Source organism: Doryrhamphus excisus, chromosome 20, assembly GCF_030265055.1.
Source record: "Doryrhamphus excisus isolate RoL2022-K1 chromosome 20, RoL_Dexc_1.0, whole genome shotgun sequence".
In the NCBI taxonomy this organism is placed as follows: Eukaryota; Metazoa; Chordata; class Actinopteri; order Syngnathiformes; family Syngnathidae; genus Doryrhamphus; species Doryrhamphus excisus.
The window spans coordinates 10480969-10498944 of record NC_080485.1 but is presented as its reverse complement, the minus strand read 5'-3'; the positions used below and the strand labels follow the sequence as shown (position 1 = coordinate 10498944).

Genomic DNA, 17976 nt, shown 5'->3' with positions numbered 1-17976 from the left:
TGACACATGACAAGGTCGCCCTCCTCTTCTTTCATCTTCCTCAGTGCAGCAGTGCAGCCTGGCAGGAGAGAGCAGTGTTCGCCACTCCCTGCAAGCAAGGTGAAGCTAGAGGGGGGAGGAGGAAACAGGCAGACAAACAAATTAGCACTTAAAGGGGAGCCTATTAGTCTTGAAGTCATGAAATTAAAAAAAAAATGAAGAATGATGGCCTAAATCATATAAAAAGGCTGCTCATATAGAAGTCAACAGTGTTTTCATACATAATGTATAGAGCAGGGGTGTCGAGACCTTTTCCACCAAGGCCCACATATAGGAAAAATTATATTATTTACCTTAATTGCATTTAAAAATGAATGCAATGTAGGTCAACTATGTAGTTAACTTTATTTAAGCTAGCTTAAATAAAGGTGACAAAGCAATGAGTTTGTAATTGTTCTCATGTGAGGCCATGCTTGTGTTGAGGGCCAAAGAAATTGAGCCACATGACGCAAACAGCCCCCGCACAGGACTTTGGAGCCTATTAGTGTTAATACAGAATGGAATTAGTTCATTTAGCAAGAAAATAACATAATAAATTTTGGGGCAAAAATAACAATGAAGTCCTGAATGGTTTGGAAATGTCTACCTAAAGCAGGGGTCTCAAACTCAATTTACCTGGGGGCCACTGGAGCTTGGGTCTGGGCAAGGCTGGGCCGCATCAGGTTTTCCAAAAAAAAACCCAAAAAAAAACTTATTTACTTAAACTTATTATTATTAAAAACAGAAAAATATACAAACTTTTTCAGTGCTTTGGTTCCGATTTTCTACAATAAAAGCTGTGATAAAACATTCCACTGTTCTCAAATATCTTAATTTTTATTTTTCTGCACAAAATAAGATGAAAAATAAATAAACAAATCAAGAATAAAGAAAATCAATCAATCAGTAATAAGTAAATATAATAATAAGAATAACAACTGCAGGGTCTTGAGACACATGCTAACTCGCAAATTACAGAGCTAGCGACCTAAACGGTAGCCTTCAAGTTATTTCCTTTAAACTTAAATAGCCAACAACTTACCACTTCCACACGGATAGGGAGGATAACTATTAAGTTATTTAACCTTTAACATGAACATTAATCAAACTTAATAATTTTTTCTGGGTACATGATACCATACAGCATCCATATCAAACTTGCGCGGGCCACACTAACATTAAACTTTCATATCAAGGCGGGGGCCTCAAACTAGTGTCCTGCGGGCCACATTTGGCCCGCGGGCCGCGTGTTTGAGACCCCTGACCTAAAGCATATTTTCATACAAAATGTAAAGCAAAGAAAGAAAGATTATTACAGACTATACAGTAAATGCGAAATGTGAGAATAAGCTAACAAAATATGAGTAAAGGTTGTTTTTGTACTTTTCTGTGTGTGTGTGTTCCTCAGGATCTAACAGTAAGCACGTGGACCTGAAGCTGAAGAAGCTCGCCGAAGTCAAACCGTGCGCAGCGACCGGGCCATCATCCCCATCCTCCTCCATCTCCTCCTCCTCATCCTCCACGCCCACCACCGCCTCCTCCAGCTCCCCACTCAGCCCTGTTGAAGCAGCCGAGGTATGCACCATCTTGTTTTTTTCCCCCCACAAACACCTGTTATTTTCTACTGAGAGCTTCCAACCCCGCCCTCATCTGTACACTATCAAAGGGTCAGTCCAATCAATTAGGTCCGATTGACCTCAGTTGTCAGGTGACTGACGCTGCGAGTAGGTCCGACCTCTTCATAGGAGTCCACGCTGACTGGTGCTCCACCGAACACGTAACAGTGGAAGCTCTATTGACTCTGACCTTTCCAGTGTGTCACTGCGGCATGGGCTTGTATCTTCTGATGTGAATATTGAGTCAACGACTCGGTCAGACGGTCTTAACATCACTTTAATTGATTTTGAATGTCAAGTGGAGTAAGGTGTGTGTGCGTGCATGTGTGTGTGTGTGTATACATGCCTTGTGTGTCCAACAAGTGATGCTCTCAGTGCTTACGGTGGCACAGGCCTCACTTTGATCATTGATTCACATAAACACCCTCTTGTGTTCAAAGTCTAAAAGGGCTTAGTCCTTTAAGGCCATTGGAGTAACAGACAGTGTGTGTGTGTGTGTGTGTGTGGATGCGTGTGTGTGGATGCGTGTGTGTCTCTACTTGAACCACTTGGCAATAGCGTCACCATTAGGATGTCTGGTTACACTTATACAGAAATTTTGTGTTTGTCAAGGACAATAAAGTTTCACTACATGCGCAATTAAAAAAAAAAAAATCGGAATCCAGGTTAACACTGCCATGATTTTATTCGTCAGCATACTTTGCACTGAAGAGGAAGTCAGTGTGTGCACATTTGAATGCTGTGTAACGAGACAATAGTCGTCATGTGATGTTACACGTTGACCTAAATGTAACAGTTTTTGGTAGAAATGCACATATGCCACTCATTCATTCATTCATTTTCTACCTCTTTTCCTCACGAGGGTCGCATGGGGTGCTGGAGCCTATCCCAGCTGTCTTCAGGCAGCTGGTCTGGTAGCCAGCCAATCACAGGGCACATACAGAAAAACAACCATTCACACTCACATTCATACCTATGGACAATTTGGAGTCGCCAATTAACCTAGCATGTTTTTGGAATGTGGGAGGAAACCGGAGTACACGGAGAAAACTCACACATGCACGGGGAGAACATGCAAACTCCACACAGAGATGGCAGAAGGTGGAATTGAACCCTGGTCTCCTAGCTGTGGGGGCTGCACGCTAACCACTCGTCCGCCATGCAGCCCATATATGCCACTTTTTCATAAAAAAGAACACCATCCACTGGGACTTGATGAGTTTGTTGACACGAGTGGGTTCCTCTGAGGTGAATCAGCATCATTATGTACAGTTCAATGTAAACGTATTGAGACTGTATTGTGTCTTGTCCAGGTGTTATAATGTTTTAACATCCACACCCAAAAATCCACCAGGAGGGAGCACCAACCTGTAGGAGCGTCACCAAACGCTGTCACGCTCCCTCTCATTAGCGATTGTGCATTTGTGCCGCGCTACCCCCCCGGTCGTGCGTGATAAGGCTGCGTGGCGCTCAGCAGACGGCAGCATTAGTCACACAGCACCCCTTTCCCCGCCTGCGTTCTGAGTCCGCATTCACACCAAACACCAAAAAAAAAAGCTCTGAATCACCATGGCTGCGGCTTACCACCAAGATGATGGCGACGATAAGAGATAAAAGAGAGAACGGGAGGTGGCGGTGGTGGGGGGGCTACTCCCTAATATCTGCTGGTCCCAGAACAGAGGGGTGTCCAAGTGGGCAGGTGTTCCATTTGCACTGTGTGTCAGCAGCTCCTATTCCACCTTGTGTAGTTCTGTGAAGGCATATTGCTAGTTCAGCCAGGTTGTGTTCACGGTCGCAGCCTTTAAATGTTCTATATACTTTTCAATACTCATATTTTGTTTTTTCTGTAATCTGTTCAAGTGGAGGGCGGCACGGCGGTGTAGTGGTTAGCGCGCAGACCTCACAGCTAGGAGACCAGGGTTCAATTCCACCCTCACCCTTCCCCCATCTCTGTGTGGAGTTTGCATGTTCTCCCCGTGCATGCGTGGGTTTTCTCCGGGTACTCCGGTTTCCTCCCACATTCCAAAAACATGCTAGGTTAATTAGCGACTCCAAATTGTTCATAGGTATGAATGTGAGTGTGAATGGTTGTTTGTCTATATGTGCGCTGTGATTGGCTGGCCACCAGTCCAGGGTGTACCCCGCCTCTCGCCCAAAGACAGCTGGGATAGGCTTCAGCACCCCCGCGACCCTTGTGAGGAAAAAGCAGTAGAAAATGAATGAATGAATGTTCGAGTGGAAGCACACTGTAAAAAAAAATCCAAGTTGACTCAACTTAAAAAAAAAATTGTAACCTCACTGCCTTAAAATTTTGATTGAATCTAGCAAATTATTTCAGGTAAGTTTCTCCAACTTAAAAGATTAAAAGATCAAGTTCACGTGACTTATTGCTTTGTTTTGGGAACTTTCTTTATTAGGTCAAAAACAACAGAACTCAAGTAATCTCAACTCACTTTTGATTTAGTCTAACAAATTAGCGTAAGTAAATTCAACTCACAATTAAATTGAAATTACCTTCTACTCTTTAACCTATACATGCATTTATAGGTTAAAGAGTAGAAGGTCCACAATAGACCCTTGAGGAACTCCAAAAGTCATTTTTTTTGTAGTTACCAACATTCATTCATTCATTAATTCATTCATTTTCTACCGCTTTTCCTCACGAGGGTTGCGGGGGGTGCTGGAGCCTATCCCAGCTGTCTTCGGGCGAGAGGCGGGGTACACCCTGGACTGGTCGCCAGCCAATCACAGGGCACATATAGACAAACAACCATTCACACTCACATTCATTACCTATGGACAATTTGGAGTCGCCAATTAACCTAGCATGTTTTTGGAATGTGGGAGATGGCCGAGGGTGGAATTGAACCCTGGTCTCCTAGCTGTGAGGTCTGCGCACTAACCACTAGCCTAGTTACCAACAAACAAAAACAAATATTAGAAACAATAAACATATTGTGATGTTAATACATTTCCACTTACTAGCATTGAGTGGGTTTTTTCTCCTGAGAAAATTCTAGCAGTTTTTTTCCTTAACTGCTCCTTTTTGTTACGTTTGCCTCCCGTGGAACCCTTTTTTCCAAAGTTCACCCAGCCAAATCCACTGTGCTCACACTGCGAATGTGTGCACCCCAAATCTAGCTGTAGAGGAGCGATCGCATCACACGTGGCTGCAAGTGTATTTGTGTCCAATTCCCCCCCAGCCTGCCACCCAAATGCAGTCCCAAGGGGGCAGAAATTTAGCTTTGTGTGTCTTTAAGCGTTTGCGTGTGATCATCACCTCCCTGTTTGACATTTCCCAGCAGGCCTAGCAGCTCTGAACAGTCCAAACAGTCATCAGTGCAATAAATGCATATCCTTGAATTCACAACAAGGACAGCATCACTTCTTAATATCCAATTATTATGGATTTATTCTCCTCGTCAAAAGATAGCTGGTAGAACTTGTAGGACCAGGAGCACTGACCGATGTGGATCATTGATGTTAGGTCTTCCACAATGTTTAATAGCTTACTGTTATATTGCATTTCATGAATAGATTTCCCTCCGTATGACTCTACACAAGGTTTTTAGTGACTGGCAGATTTACCCAAGCAAACAATATGAAGGAAAGACTTAATTACTTGCTTTGTTTTTGAGCGTCAGCTATCGGAAGCTCCTCGTTTTAAAGCCAGTTCCACGCTCTCTCTATTACGCCGTTTGACTATCTCCCTCCGTCTCAAGCGGCGGAACATGTTTGCCCTAATTGTCGACTTTATTGCACTTTTGGCCGTCTTATTAGTGTTAGCGCCTGCACCGGCCTACGTCGGTTTCTTTTCCACTCGGCTTGGCTCATTTGGAGGCGCGCTAATAAAGCATTTGTGCATGCCGGTTTTGATAGCGGGAGAAGCGAGCGTGGAGCTTTTTAACACGTGTTCACTTTGAAAACAATAGCTTTTCTACCCTTTTTGCATAATTTGAATATATTTTCTGGCTTGGGGTTTTGTTGAAAGTCAAGTTAATTGCTTCCTTTTTGTATCTCCCTGGAGTAAGTGGGGGTGGGGGTATGTGAGTATGTTCGTGTATGTGCGTATTTTTCTGTAGACGCAAACAAGCAAACCAGTGTTGCTAACCTATCACCTTCTAGCAGATGTTCCATAGTGTTCCATCAGGAGGCACAAGTGTTAATGCATTTTTTAATTTTTTTGCAGGTATTTGCAGGTAAATAAAGACCGATAAAGCAAAGAAATTGAGAATAAATCCGTAAAAAAAAATTAATCTAATAATTTATTAACATCTAATCAAGTCCTTTCTGTATACAAATTAGCTACAGCTAATGACCAGTGAATGTATGCTCAAACAAAGCAAAACAAACAAAAACTCTTAACGGTACATATACAGTACAATAAGAAAGGCCTAATGATGTAATTGTATTGTATTGGTGTCATTGTAATTTGCCTTTTGTGCAAATAGCACCATAACCTCTAACACCCAGGCATTAGAGATGTCCACTTCCTGTACCAAGCCTGGATAAATGAGGGGATTGCATCACAAAGGATGCACCGTAAAACTAAGCCAACTCAACCATACGTTTGACTTATGTGTCAAGGAATGACTGTGCATTCTTTATTTATTCCACTTTTACGAGTTCTGTGCTTGTTTTGTGCATGTATTACTCCTCACAAAGTGTTTAGCATATCGTCTTATTGGTTCTAATGGCGTCTTATTCTTCCTCGGACAGAACGCAGACGAGTTGCGAGCAGAGCGACTGCGCCGTGCCACCGAGAGGCTGCGCAACCCCGTGGTCTTCAACAAGGACTCCGCAGTCAGGAAGACACAACTCAAGTCTTTTAGTCAGTACGTGGAGAACCGACCAGGTGGGTTTGTAGAAAGATGCAACAAATTAGCGTCTATGCACTGTGGAATTTTCGCGGGATTGGTAGCAAAATTCAGGTTCATGTGTTATCTTTGTATGATCGGGTATTAATTGCTCACTTTTCATTGTTTTCCAGAGGTGAAAAGACAAAAGTCTGCTCCTGAGGACCCGAGGAAGACTGAGGACGACGACTGGGGCTCACAGATGGAAGTCGACATCCTCAGACCGTTTGAAGAAGAGGTTTGTCCGTTTCCTTGTCCATAATAATAAAAACATATTTTGTTTTTTCTATAATCTGTTCAATCCAAGTTGACTCAACTTAACAAAATTTGTAACCTCGCTGCCTTAAAATTTTGATTAAATCTACCAAATTATTTCAGGTAATTTCAACTCACAACTAAGTTTCTCCAACTTAAAAGATCAAGTTCACGTGACTTATTGCTTTGTTTTGGGAACTTTCTTTATTAAGTCATATAAACAAATATTTTTGTTGTATCAACAATAGAACTCAAATAATCTCAACTCACTTTTGATTTAGTCTAACTAATTAGCTAAAGTAAATTCAACTCACAATTAAATTGAAATTAACCTATACATGAATGTATAGGTTAAAGAGTAGAAGGTCCACAATAGACCCTTGAGGAACTCCAAAAGTCATTTTTTTGTAGTTACCAACAAACAAAAACAAATATTATAAACAATAAATATATTGTTATGTTAATACAATTCCACTTATGATTGAGTTGTTTTTTTCTCCTGAGAAAATTCTAGCAGTTTTTTCCTTAACTGCTCCTTTTTGTTACGTTTGCCTCCCGTGGAACCCTTTTTTCCAAAGTTCACACACACACTCTCTCGCCTGTCCTCTCATCTCTGCACACACATCTTAGTATTGATCTAACACACTGCCATTTTAATTATAACAATGTTAGATATCCACTGGAGGTGTGTGTATTTGCAAAGGAGTGGCGTATGTGCACACGCACATTTACTCCTCTCGGCCTGTGTTTGAACTTGAGTGCACAAAGTGTGTGTGTAAGACTGCTATAATTTCATTGAGTGTGTGTCAGTGGAGACAGTGGGGTGAATCTCTCTCTTGCCAGGCAGCCCTCTCCTCTATCGGCGACCCCACACACACACACACATGCACACACGCACCCACCAGCGCTGCCTGGGCTCCAGGGTTAATGGGTGTTCAACCTTTCCATTATCCCGATCAGCCAAGAATTACCTGCTGAATGATGTTTGCATTAATATAATATATATGGTAATTTCCCTCCTCTTAATTACGGCTGGGCCGAGTGCGGCAAGGGGAGTGGGCTGATCATGTGTAAAATTGATTTGCCAAGGAAAAATATGGCGATAGAGCTAGAGCGCACGAGGAGGGGAGGGCCGAAGGGTTGGGGGGGGACAGGCTGCAGGGAATCAACACACACACACACATAGATGCACATTAGAGAGAGCAAAGGGAAAAGTGCTGGCTTGGGTGGAACAAGGGAGTGGAAAAAAAACTTTCCCTTGTACGCTTCTTCCCATTAAGAAAAAGGAAGTGCATCAGCAGTAAAATGGAGATATTTTCACATGCAGTCTCAGTACTGAATTTGAATAAACGCTCCATGGAATAGCAAGCATGCCCATAGCAGTTCGGAATGGTGTGTGTGTGTGTGTCTGAAGTTTGAAAGATAAATGGTTGAAACATGAACACTTGTGTGTCATTTCACATGGACTGTGACAAATGAAGGTGGCCTGAATGCAACATTTACGTTAAAACTGACGGCAATTAGATGGTCATAGTTGGGTAAAAAAAAAAATCACTGCAACAGGTCATATTTTGCATCCCGACATGTTTATCCCTATTATTCCCATTTTTGGGGGAATTTTGGTCATCCTGCCACCATGCAAACACGTGGCAATAAAAAAACTCCTTAGAAAATAATAGTAATTACATAGCGCTTTGTTTTTTTTTTTATTTGACATTTATGTTGACCTTTGATTTTTTTATATTTTAAAACAATTCTATGAAAATAAAAATACATTAGATCCCCATTTCCCTTATACGTCCATTATTTGCAGAGCCATGTTTGAGACCTCCTGCGAATTCATTCATTCATTTTCTACCGCTTTTTCCTCACGAGGGTCGCGGGGGGTGCTGGAGCCTATCCCAGCTGACCTCCTGCGAATAGCGAACAAAATGCGAATAACTGATGCACTCAAAGATGCCACATTTTACACTCTGAGCTTTACATTGTGGCTCACGCTGAAATTCACACATTAAGAGCATTTTAAATTGTAAAATGTATATTCACCGCTAATGAATGACCATGAAAGATTATCGATGGGAGAACAGATGGAATCGGAGTCACAGTCTAGCCTTGAGCCTGGTTGTCAGGCTATCGAGATAACTGCGCTTCCGTTTTTTGCGATTGTAAAACCTTTATTAACTTCACAGGCAACATTCCAAGTCATATTTTAACATAAATAAGTCAACCGCTCTATACAAACATACACGCAGATCAGTCTGCAGTATATATTTGAATTTCTCAGCATTTTCCCTCAATATTGTAAGACTTAAGGTTATTGGTATTTTGATACTCTGGTGTATTTTAAAGTTTTCCACAACGTGTTGCCTTTGAGGAACATTGAGGTGCTGTACAAGCGCACTGCTAAGCTCTGCTGCATCTTTTGCAGTGTGGAAAAACGAGTAAGAAAAGTATCAAACGGAAACACAAAAGCGTGTCTGTTGTTTAGCACTTTTCTTTTTAGTGAAATTGTCCTTTTTTTTTTGTTTCCGCAGGAAGTCTTGATGATGAGTGAAACAGAATTTGTGTTTTATGATGACTTTTTTTTTTTGGCTTCCATCCATCTCTGTTTTCCTGTATTCTCTTTCATTTCTCTTTCATGCCATATCGCTCTACCCTTCTCCTCCTCCTCCTAAACGTGTTCTCTCTCTCTTTTCTCTCTCTCTCTCTCTGACTCTCCCCATCTCTTGCTCTCCCTCCCTGGCGGCCGACAGAAGGCGTTCAAAGACACGAGTCAGTATGTGGTCGGGGAGCTGTCTGCGCTGGAGAGCGAGCAGAGGCACATAGACGCCCGAGCGGCTCGCGTGGAGAAGAGGCTGCGCTATCTCATGGACACAGGTACCCCAAGCCCAATTACACTGGAAAAACTGTTTTGGCAAATTGAGCGTACACACACACACACACACACACACATAGGGAGAGAGAGTGAGTGAGGCGTCAACACGAGAGAATCTTTGAAGCCACCACCACTACCCTTGCCCCACCACCACCACCACCACACCCCCCTCTTGGTTGCGCAGGGTGGGTATGAAAGGAGGGGGGTAAGGGAGGAGAAAGGGGGCGTGAAGGGAGGGAGAGAGAAGTGGGTGAGGTGAGGCGGGAGTGTGTATCAGGGATGGGAGAAGAAGGGGAGACCTCTCTGGGCCGGGGTGATAAGGGAGGCCTTCATGGGGGAAAACGATAACTGGGTGTGATAGCGCAGCCCCGACCCAAAGTCTGCGTCGCCGTTTGCTTTGCCAGCTAGCCCGCTTGCTATTGAACAGTGTGCTCAGCCATGCACGGATACACACATACACCCTCCCTCCCCTAGTACATATCTGGCCTCGCTTGATATGCTGTGTAAGGAAAGACGGGGGTGAGTTAAAGGGAGGCAAAAAGTAAATGTGGAAGTGAGGTGAAGGAGGGGGCAGGTTGTTTCGTGGAATAAAAAAAAAAAAAAGGTAACACAACATGAGCAGGGACACAGTTCACAAATCCACGCACACCCACGCATACAAAGTGTATTCTGCTTTGGCGTACAGACACGAGTAAGATTTGGCCGTGGGTAAAAGCCTTGTTAAAAGACATGAGACCGTGTGCCCCGCCAAAAGAGCCGCCTTGGTGCCGTTAAGTCCCTTGAGTGAAATTGGAGAAAAGCGTCCCATTCTCGATATTAAAGCTTCTCACTTGTCAGCCAAGAATGCAGCTGGAAAAATCAGTCAAATGTTGGTCTCACTTTAATAACTGGGGCCGACATGACACATTTTATCTATTTCTTTGGATCATTTTAAAATTCATTGTGTCGACATGGATTAAAATTAGTATCACTTTCTTCAAATAAGGAAATTATGACATGTCGATCTTGTTACTGCATCCTTTTAAGGTCGTCTAGTGACAATAAGCAAGTTTCGTTCCCAGGACCAGAGAAGTTTGTGAGTTGGAGATTAATTTATGGTGTTGGAATCGCACTGCTGTTTGCGTTTAGGTCACAATAAAGTTATTAAAGGGTGTCTGACTCTGTGGGGGACGCTATTGTGTCTCTGTCTACCATCATAACTATAGAGATGTGGCTTTAATGACATATTTAAATTAGTTACTGCCTTTAACAGCTCTAATTATTAAAAAAATTCATAAAAATTATGTGGTTAATTCTTTAAAATCCAATTAATGGGTGTAAAAGTATTTGGATTTTACATTATTTTAAATTAATAAATAAAAATATACAGATGTATTATTAAATTACTGCTTTCACTTTAAAAAAATGACTAAATTTCTAAAAAAAAATACATTGTATTTTAAAATTGATGTTATTTTAATTATTATAGTCTTGAAATTAAATTCTAAAATTAATTTTACATAAATTATTAGTACATATGGAACAAATTAATTGACTAACTTAATTTAAAAAATAATGTAAATCTTGATTTACAAAACAATATTTCTGAATAGTAATAATGGAAATAGAAATAGTCCGTTCTAGGGTCAAACTGTGGTATAACACCTGCATTAACCTTACGTTTCAAGTCACTTTGACATACAAGTAGCTAGTTGCGTTATACAGAGTGGTGTTATTACGTAGTTACTAACATTATGGTTTACATCAGCGCCAAATATGTCGGATTCAGCGTACAGCATCCCAAAAAACAAACAAAGGCAAGATGAGGTTTTCAGGGTGGTTGGGATTTAGGCTCACCTTCCCCATTCCATTTGGCTGCCTGTATCACGACTATCTTCTCCCGTGTTTGTTGTGTTGGCTTTGCTCTTCTTCGCCTCCCTCCCTGCCTCCGTGCCCTCTTCCCCGTCAGAGCACCTGCCATTGTGTCGGTGTGAAAAGCCGGTTTTCCCCTCCTCCTCCACTCGCTGATAAAGCAGCCGCTAGCCAGAAAAACGCCAGGTGATTTACTCAAACACCTTTAGCCATAAAGATTTCTTTCTATTTTTTTTGTATCCATATAAATATATATATATGCCTCCACCTGCAGCCCACTTCGGGAAAATATCAGTCAAAAAGCAAAAGGCAAGGGACAACAGGGAAGGACGAAATAAGGAAAAGGATATCAGGAAGAGGAATTCACCTTGCTTGCCTTGTCCTCGTAGGATCAGTGGCGAGTGGAAATGAGAAAATGTGCTTTACACAACAAGCCAAGCAGACAACAAATGTCTGTTTGCTAGTGAATAAAAGCCTCGCCTGAATATGAAACGGAACCACCTTCTCTGGTTTCCTAAAAACTGCTCTTTGCTTTCCATATCTCACTCTGCAGCGCTTATCCCTGCACAAACTCATCCAGTAGCTTATGGATTGTGCCTTTAGTCCAACGTCCGCAGGCATCCGAGCGTTGACAAGTGGTCACTGAAGTCACCTTTATCACCTCAGCTGCCGAGGTCACCTTACTCCTCGCTATCGTTGAGGATAACGCCTCAAATCTTGGACTGAAGCCGCTTCGGAGCACCCAGGTCGACTGTTTTTTTTTTGTGTGTTTTGCACTTGTATTGACTCTAGCGAGACGATTGCATTATTCTACTTTTTTTTCTTATACAGTGGAACCCACAAAGTCGCAAACTTACGACAAGCAACATTGCTCAATTTAACAAGCCATTTCAGCAAATATGGTGACTTATGTGGTTAATACTTTAAACCAGGACATGGCGGACATCGGTAATTTTAACCTGACCAACATTTGCGGGTTTGGTTTAATGCCAAGTGCAGGCGTTTATGGGTTTTAAGGCAGCAATTCTGTTCAAGATACCACTGTAAGTGACAATGATGATGGCTGGGTTTGCTTGACAGATGAGGCAAAGTATCACAAGTGGATCATTGTCATACTATGCAAATTATTCATTCATTCATTTTCTACCGCTTATCCTCACGAGGGTCGCGGGGGTGCAGGAGCTGTCTTCGGGCGAGAGGCAGGGTACACCCTGGTCTGGTCGCCAGCCAATCACAGGGCACATATAGACAAACAACCATTCACACTCACATTCATATCTATGGACAATTTGGAGTCGCTAATTAAACTAGCATGTTTTTGGAATGTGGGAGGAAACCGGAGTACCCGGAGAAAACCCACGCATGCACGGGGAGAACATGCAAACTCCACACAGAGATGGCCGAGGGTGGAATTGAACACTGGTCTCCTAGCTGTGAGGTCTGCGCGCTAACCACTCCACCGCCGTGCCGCCCGCTATGCAAATTAGAATACTGAATTTACTCCCATCACTACCTTTGGGTCATACTGATAATTTTTGTAGTTTACAGTATGCCTTTATCTCTAACTATTTTCAAGCTACTACCCTTTGCATAAATCGACGTTGTGAGCGACCTTTTTTGTAAACATAAAATTTGAGTGCAGTAGCATTAATAGCATTAAAACATGCACACATTGACTTCCTCTTCAAAGTAAGCTCGGAGGAAAACACACCGCCATAGGTTAAAAAATCCTTTATCATCACCCATTCCCATTGTATTTGCCAAAGTCACACATACATGTTCAAGCAATGGCTACTTTAAATTTCGATTTCCACTTGTGTCGACATACGCTTATGTCGATGTCAGTTGAAGTGTAATTATTTTGGTATGTAGTTTATATTTATATTCAATGATATGCAGTAGTATTCCTGTCCTTTCACATTGGTCTCCATGTATGGTTCATCATTGTTGTTGTGCCTTTTCTAGAAATTCAGGTTTCTGATTGGCTGACAAAGGCTTTGCTTGTAACGCTACCTGTTGCCACAACTTTAAAATGTATCTTCTCTTGTTGGTCACATCAGCAAGGAAGTCACCTGTTGTGACATCTCCGCCAGCAACCCGCCCCCCCTTTTTGCATGTTACGATTCACATTGCTTCTCTCACCAAGCCAAGTTGTCCAACATTGACCCTCAGCCGCCCTTTTCATTTTTCATTCTTTCATAATCATGCATCCCCATCCATTCCTCTCTTTCATCCTCTCCATTGTCTCCTTTTCCACACACCTTCCCCCTGTCCCCCCCACCGCAACGATTGCCTCCTCGGTTCAGGGCACAATGCAGCACTTTTCTGCTGCATTTTCTATTACGCGGTGGCCCTCCCCAGATGAATCCGAAGTAATTGGGGTGGTTAATTTATTTACTCAGAGGCAGTTCACAGCACATTAAATAATAGAGATAATTGAACAAGAATTGTCAAGTGTCTTCTGATATCAGACACATTACAGGAGGGAGTGTGCATAAAACTCCATTTCTATGCCCCCATTGTTTATGGTAATTAAGTACACAGATTTATTCCTTGGTTGCCTTCCAAGCTTATGGCAAGCGCCATTGTTGTCTTCTATTAATATGTAATCAGTAAATAGTTTAATTTTCTAATCTGCGGTTGGAGAATTCACTTTCTAATAACTCTTAATTACTGCTGGGCTCTAATGAGTCTTGCCGCGCTGCTGACGCCGCCAGCCAATCGTGGGGCCGGGCCCGGGTCGGGGGGGAATTTGAATTCCGGCGACACCCCCCTCTCGACTAATGAACTTGTTATTCTTGCACCACTGGGAGGACTGCCCTTCCACACGTGCAACGCTAGGAGACCACCAGGCGGCCGCCTCCCCACCTGCAACGTGGCGAATATTGATGCGGCCTTTGTTATACAGGAAAAGTATTTGGGTGTTTTAGCACAAGATGTGGATTCTCTTTGGCAACCAATGGCCTCCATTGTCTTTTAGGGTGCAATGGTCATGTCTTTAACCTCTTAAACTATTTTTCTGTAAAAATACAGGTCCAAAAGTATTCCTCTGCATGGATGGTGCTTTTATCAAAGAGAGAGAGAAAATGTACACATTATTAGGAGAGTATAAATGCTGCTTGTCCAGTAAGTTGTATCAATAGAGGAATGATACTTGAATCGTTGGAATGACTTACTGTTACCTTTCAAGCATTAGTCTTTGGTTTTATGAAATTGTATGCTGGTCATGAAATGTTTTGCTAGTTGTTGACATTTGCACATTGAAGGGCTCATGGTTTGAATAGTTTTCGGTTTAGCTTTTTTCGGACATTCTGGTTATACAGTAAACCTCGGATATATCGGACTTGGATATATTGGAAATTCGCTCACAACGGACAGATAAAAAAGAACCAATTTTTCTGTAATGCATTTCCAATAAAAATTCATTGCATATATCGGATTTTTTATAACGGATTTCGCCTATTTCGGACAAAATCTCCAGTCCCGTTCCAATGCATTTCCATTAAATTTCCCTCGCATATATCGGATGGCCGCATCGTGGCGCTCCGATTCGCCGAATCGTGACAGGCCGCTATACGACTTCATTTGCAGCATTTGCAGCATTGCCTGCGCGTCCAGGTACATTGGAAACATAGTCAAGGAAGTGCCTTTTTATAACGGATAAAATCCGATTAACGCATATACCGGATATAAATCCGATATATGCGTAAAACTGACATTTTCCGGTATACGCATATAACGGACAAAACCAGTGGGAACAATTGAATCCGATATATCCGAGGTTTACTGTATAAACATGTGTAAATGGACTATTGCAACACAGGCACAACCCAGCAGTATCTAGTACCGTGGTTTTGCAAAAGATCACAAATAAGGATTGTGTTTTATGTGTGACGAGCCAAGGTGTGACATCCTCCTCGTGCACCTGAAAATAAGAACTTTGCCTCTGTTAGTGCATCGTTATGTAGATTTTTTTGTAACCAATCTTTTATCTTGTAGTTTATTTCTATGTGTGTGTGCTTGTGTGTGTGTGTGTAATGCCTCTGACCTCAGCATTGTTACTTTTCCAGGCTTTTGTGGGACATAAAACGGGCTGCATTGATAGTTAAGCTCACGGAATGAAGCATTCAAACGCGTCATGTCACCCTTGTGCAAAATCCCATTGCCCCCTTCTGAATCAAATTTTTTTCCACCAGCTCGGCCCTCATACCTATTTACCCACAAGGCCACGTTTTGAAATGGCGAGATCACCTGCGACAATAGATGCAATTATCCAAATAATGGCACTTAGTATGGCCACAAAGCTACTCGCCATCTCCCGCCCATTTGATAAGAGATACACAAGCGCACAGGGGAGAGAATGAGTTTTAGCCCCGCGCCAGATTAACATATGTTTAAAAATTGCGGTATGCACCGATAAGATTGATGTCGCTTTAATCTGCCTTTGTGTCTGCGAGGACAGGAGGAGAATGGTGCATCCAGCAAGAGTTTAATGTACTTTTACACACAAGGCCTATCCGCATCATTATCGCAGAGCGAAAGGACTGTTGGCGAGGAATATATTTTAAGATATTAAGGCTTGTGTATTCATGGGTATGTGACCAGCCTAGACAACAACCTGTGGCTCCAGGAAATACGTTTGTACTGCCATATTGCACAGTACTCTCCAAAGAAAACGTGAAAAACTTTAAATTATGGTGGCCTTGCAAAGCTTTACAACATCATCGGTCCTCAGACTTCAGACCATGTGACTTCCTCGACAAGAAGGGAAATTTTGCAAAAGTCGAGGTTAGGATTAGGTTGTTTTTTTTTTCAATTTAGGAGCTGATCATTTCCACAAATTAATATTACATGGCAGTGTATAGTACTGTAAGTACGCTTCGATATAACCAGAGCTTCTCAAAATAATAATAATAATAATAATAATGACACTTACTATGGTACACATTATGTCATGGTATGGTCATACCACCTCGTATTTCGGTACGAGGTACATTATTTAAAAACAAAAAGCAAAAACAAAAAAAAAACTCAACTGTATTATGGAAAGCAGGAAGTGAACAAATGTAACAGTTACTAATTGTAAAAGTACCAGATGGAGGGGTAGGATTTAATAAGCTTTGCTTCTTCCTACTCCTTTTGGACATGTGGAACTGTGAACTGATTATGTGATGCATTCAATTGTAATCTGATGCATGTTCAAATGAAATAAAACCATTACCATTAGCATTACCATGAAGTGATTGCAGAAGTCACATAGTGAGTGCGGGTCAGTTGAAGACACAGACACTGAAAAAGATGTGATATTTCTGCCAACTCAAACATGTTCCCACGCCTTCGTCGTTGTAATTTCAGCCTCAGCGCAAAGTTTGACTAAAGATTTACGCCCGGCGACGCCTGGACCGGTGGTGGAATAACACCACAAACAGCCCGCCGTGTGGCTTTAAGTATATTAGCATGGCCGCTCCTTTCATCCCAGGGTTTTGCTGATGAAGCTTAACCTTAATCATTGTAACTTTGGGCAGATTACCAACGTGGCCGCCTTGTAAGCGCAAGCAGACTCTTCTTGACCTCCTCCACGCAAGGCTTAAAGACACAAGAATGGCATTTTAGCAACTTTAATGGGATAAACGGCCTAATCTTTCAGCGGCGAGACAAGGAAAAGTGTGAAGGCTATAATACTCGGCTCACTTTGCAGACGCTCGCTATGCTCATTGCTGCATTTAACCGCTTAAATATTCAGGGATTTTGGGGGGCTAAAACACCCCAAAAACAGTCAGACCCAAAGTAGATGAAGCATTTGGAGAAGACACATGGCTTTGGGCTCTTTTGAAAGCCAAGTGCTCTTGACATCTTGGAGTTTGGCTTTATATAATTTTCCAGATAATCTGCCTTCAAAATAACTAGTTTGGATGTATATTGAGTCCTTATCAAAGTCCATTTCAAGTTTGACAATGATATTACAAAAATTTAGTATTTTAAAGAGATTTTTCGAAAGTTAAGAAGAGGCGTTCCAAAGGTGTTCCATTTGGAGACCCTTGGTCACACTAGGCTATGTTCACACTGCAGGACTATTCTATTTTTTGTCCTCATGTGACCTATATCTGTTTTTTTTAATGTTGATGTGAACAGTACAGTTCCAATTTTTTCAGCTACGACTCAGGCCTTATTTAGATGTAGACATAAATCCGATATGTATCCGATCAACTCCAGTCTGAATAGTTACATTGCAAATTTCAAACCTAAACGTCATGAAAATATGTGTTTTACCGTATTTGCATAGGATAAATGACCTCACCGATGTAGGCAAAAGTTATACTTGTCATCTGAAATTTATTTATAAAACGGTCAGTGAAGAGGCTCACATCAATGTCCCATCACTCCCGGTTCTGCTTCCGACACATCATAAGCCATAGCCTACAAGTCTTGTACTCTTTCTTATTAATCTTGATGATTTCCTTAAGAAAATGTTGACTCTCCTTACACAAAATTCTCGATATTCCCA

General features: G+C 42.0%; 1 protein-coding gene across 5 annotated transcripts in view; it reads left to right on the top strand.

The window, feature by feature from the left end:
• ehbp1 (EH domain binding protein 1) overlaps positions 1 to 17976 on the top strand; it is a 124130-nt gene that overhangs the window by 83647 nt on the left and 22507 nt on the right. For 4 of the 5 annotated variants that reach the window (XM_058058176.1, XM_058058180.1, XM_058058175.1 and 1 more), the window contains 4 exons: positions 1427 to 1593; positions 6354 to 6489; positions 6625 to 6728; positions 9499 to 9622. In XM_058058176.1, the coding sequence (XP_057914159.1) occupies positions 1427 to 1593; positions 6354 to 6489; positions 6625 to 6728; positions 9499 to 9622 (531 nt within the window). The remainder of the gene's footprint in view (positions 1 to 1426; positions 1594 to 6353; positions 6490 to 6624; positions 6729 to 9498; positions 9623 to 17976) is intronic. The other variant, XM_058058178.1, reaches the window with a different exon arrangement.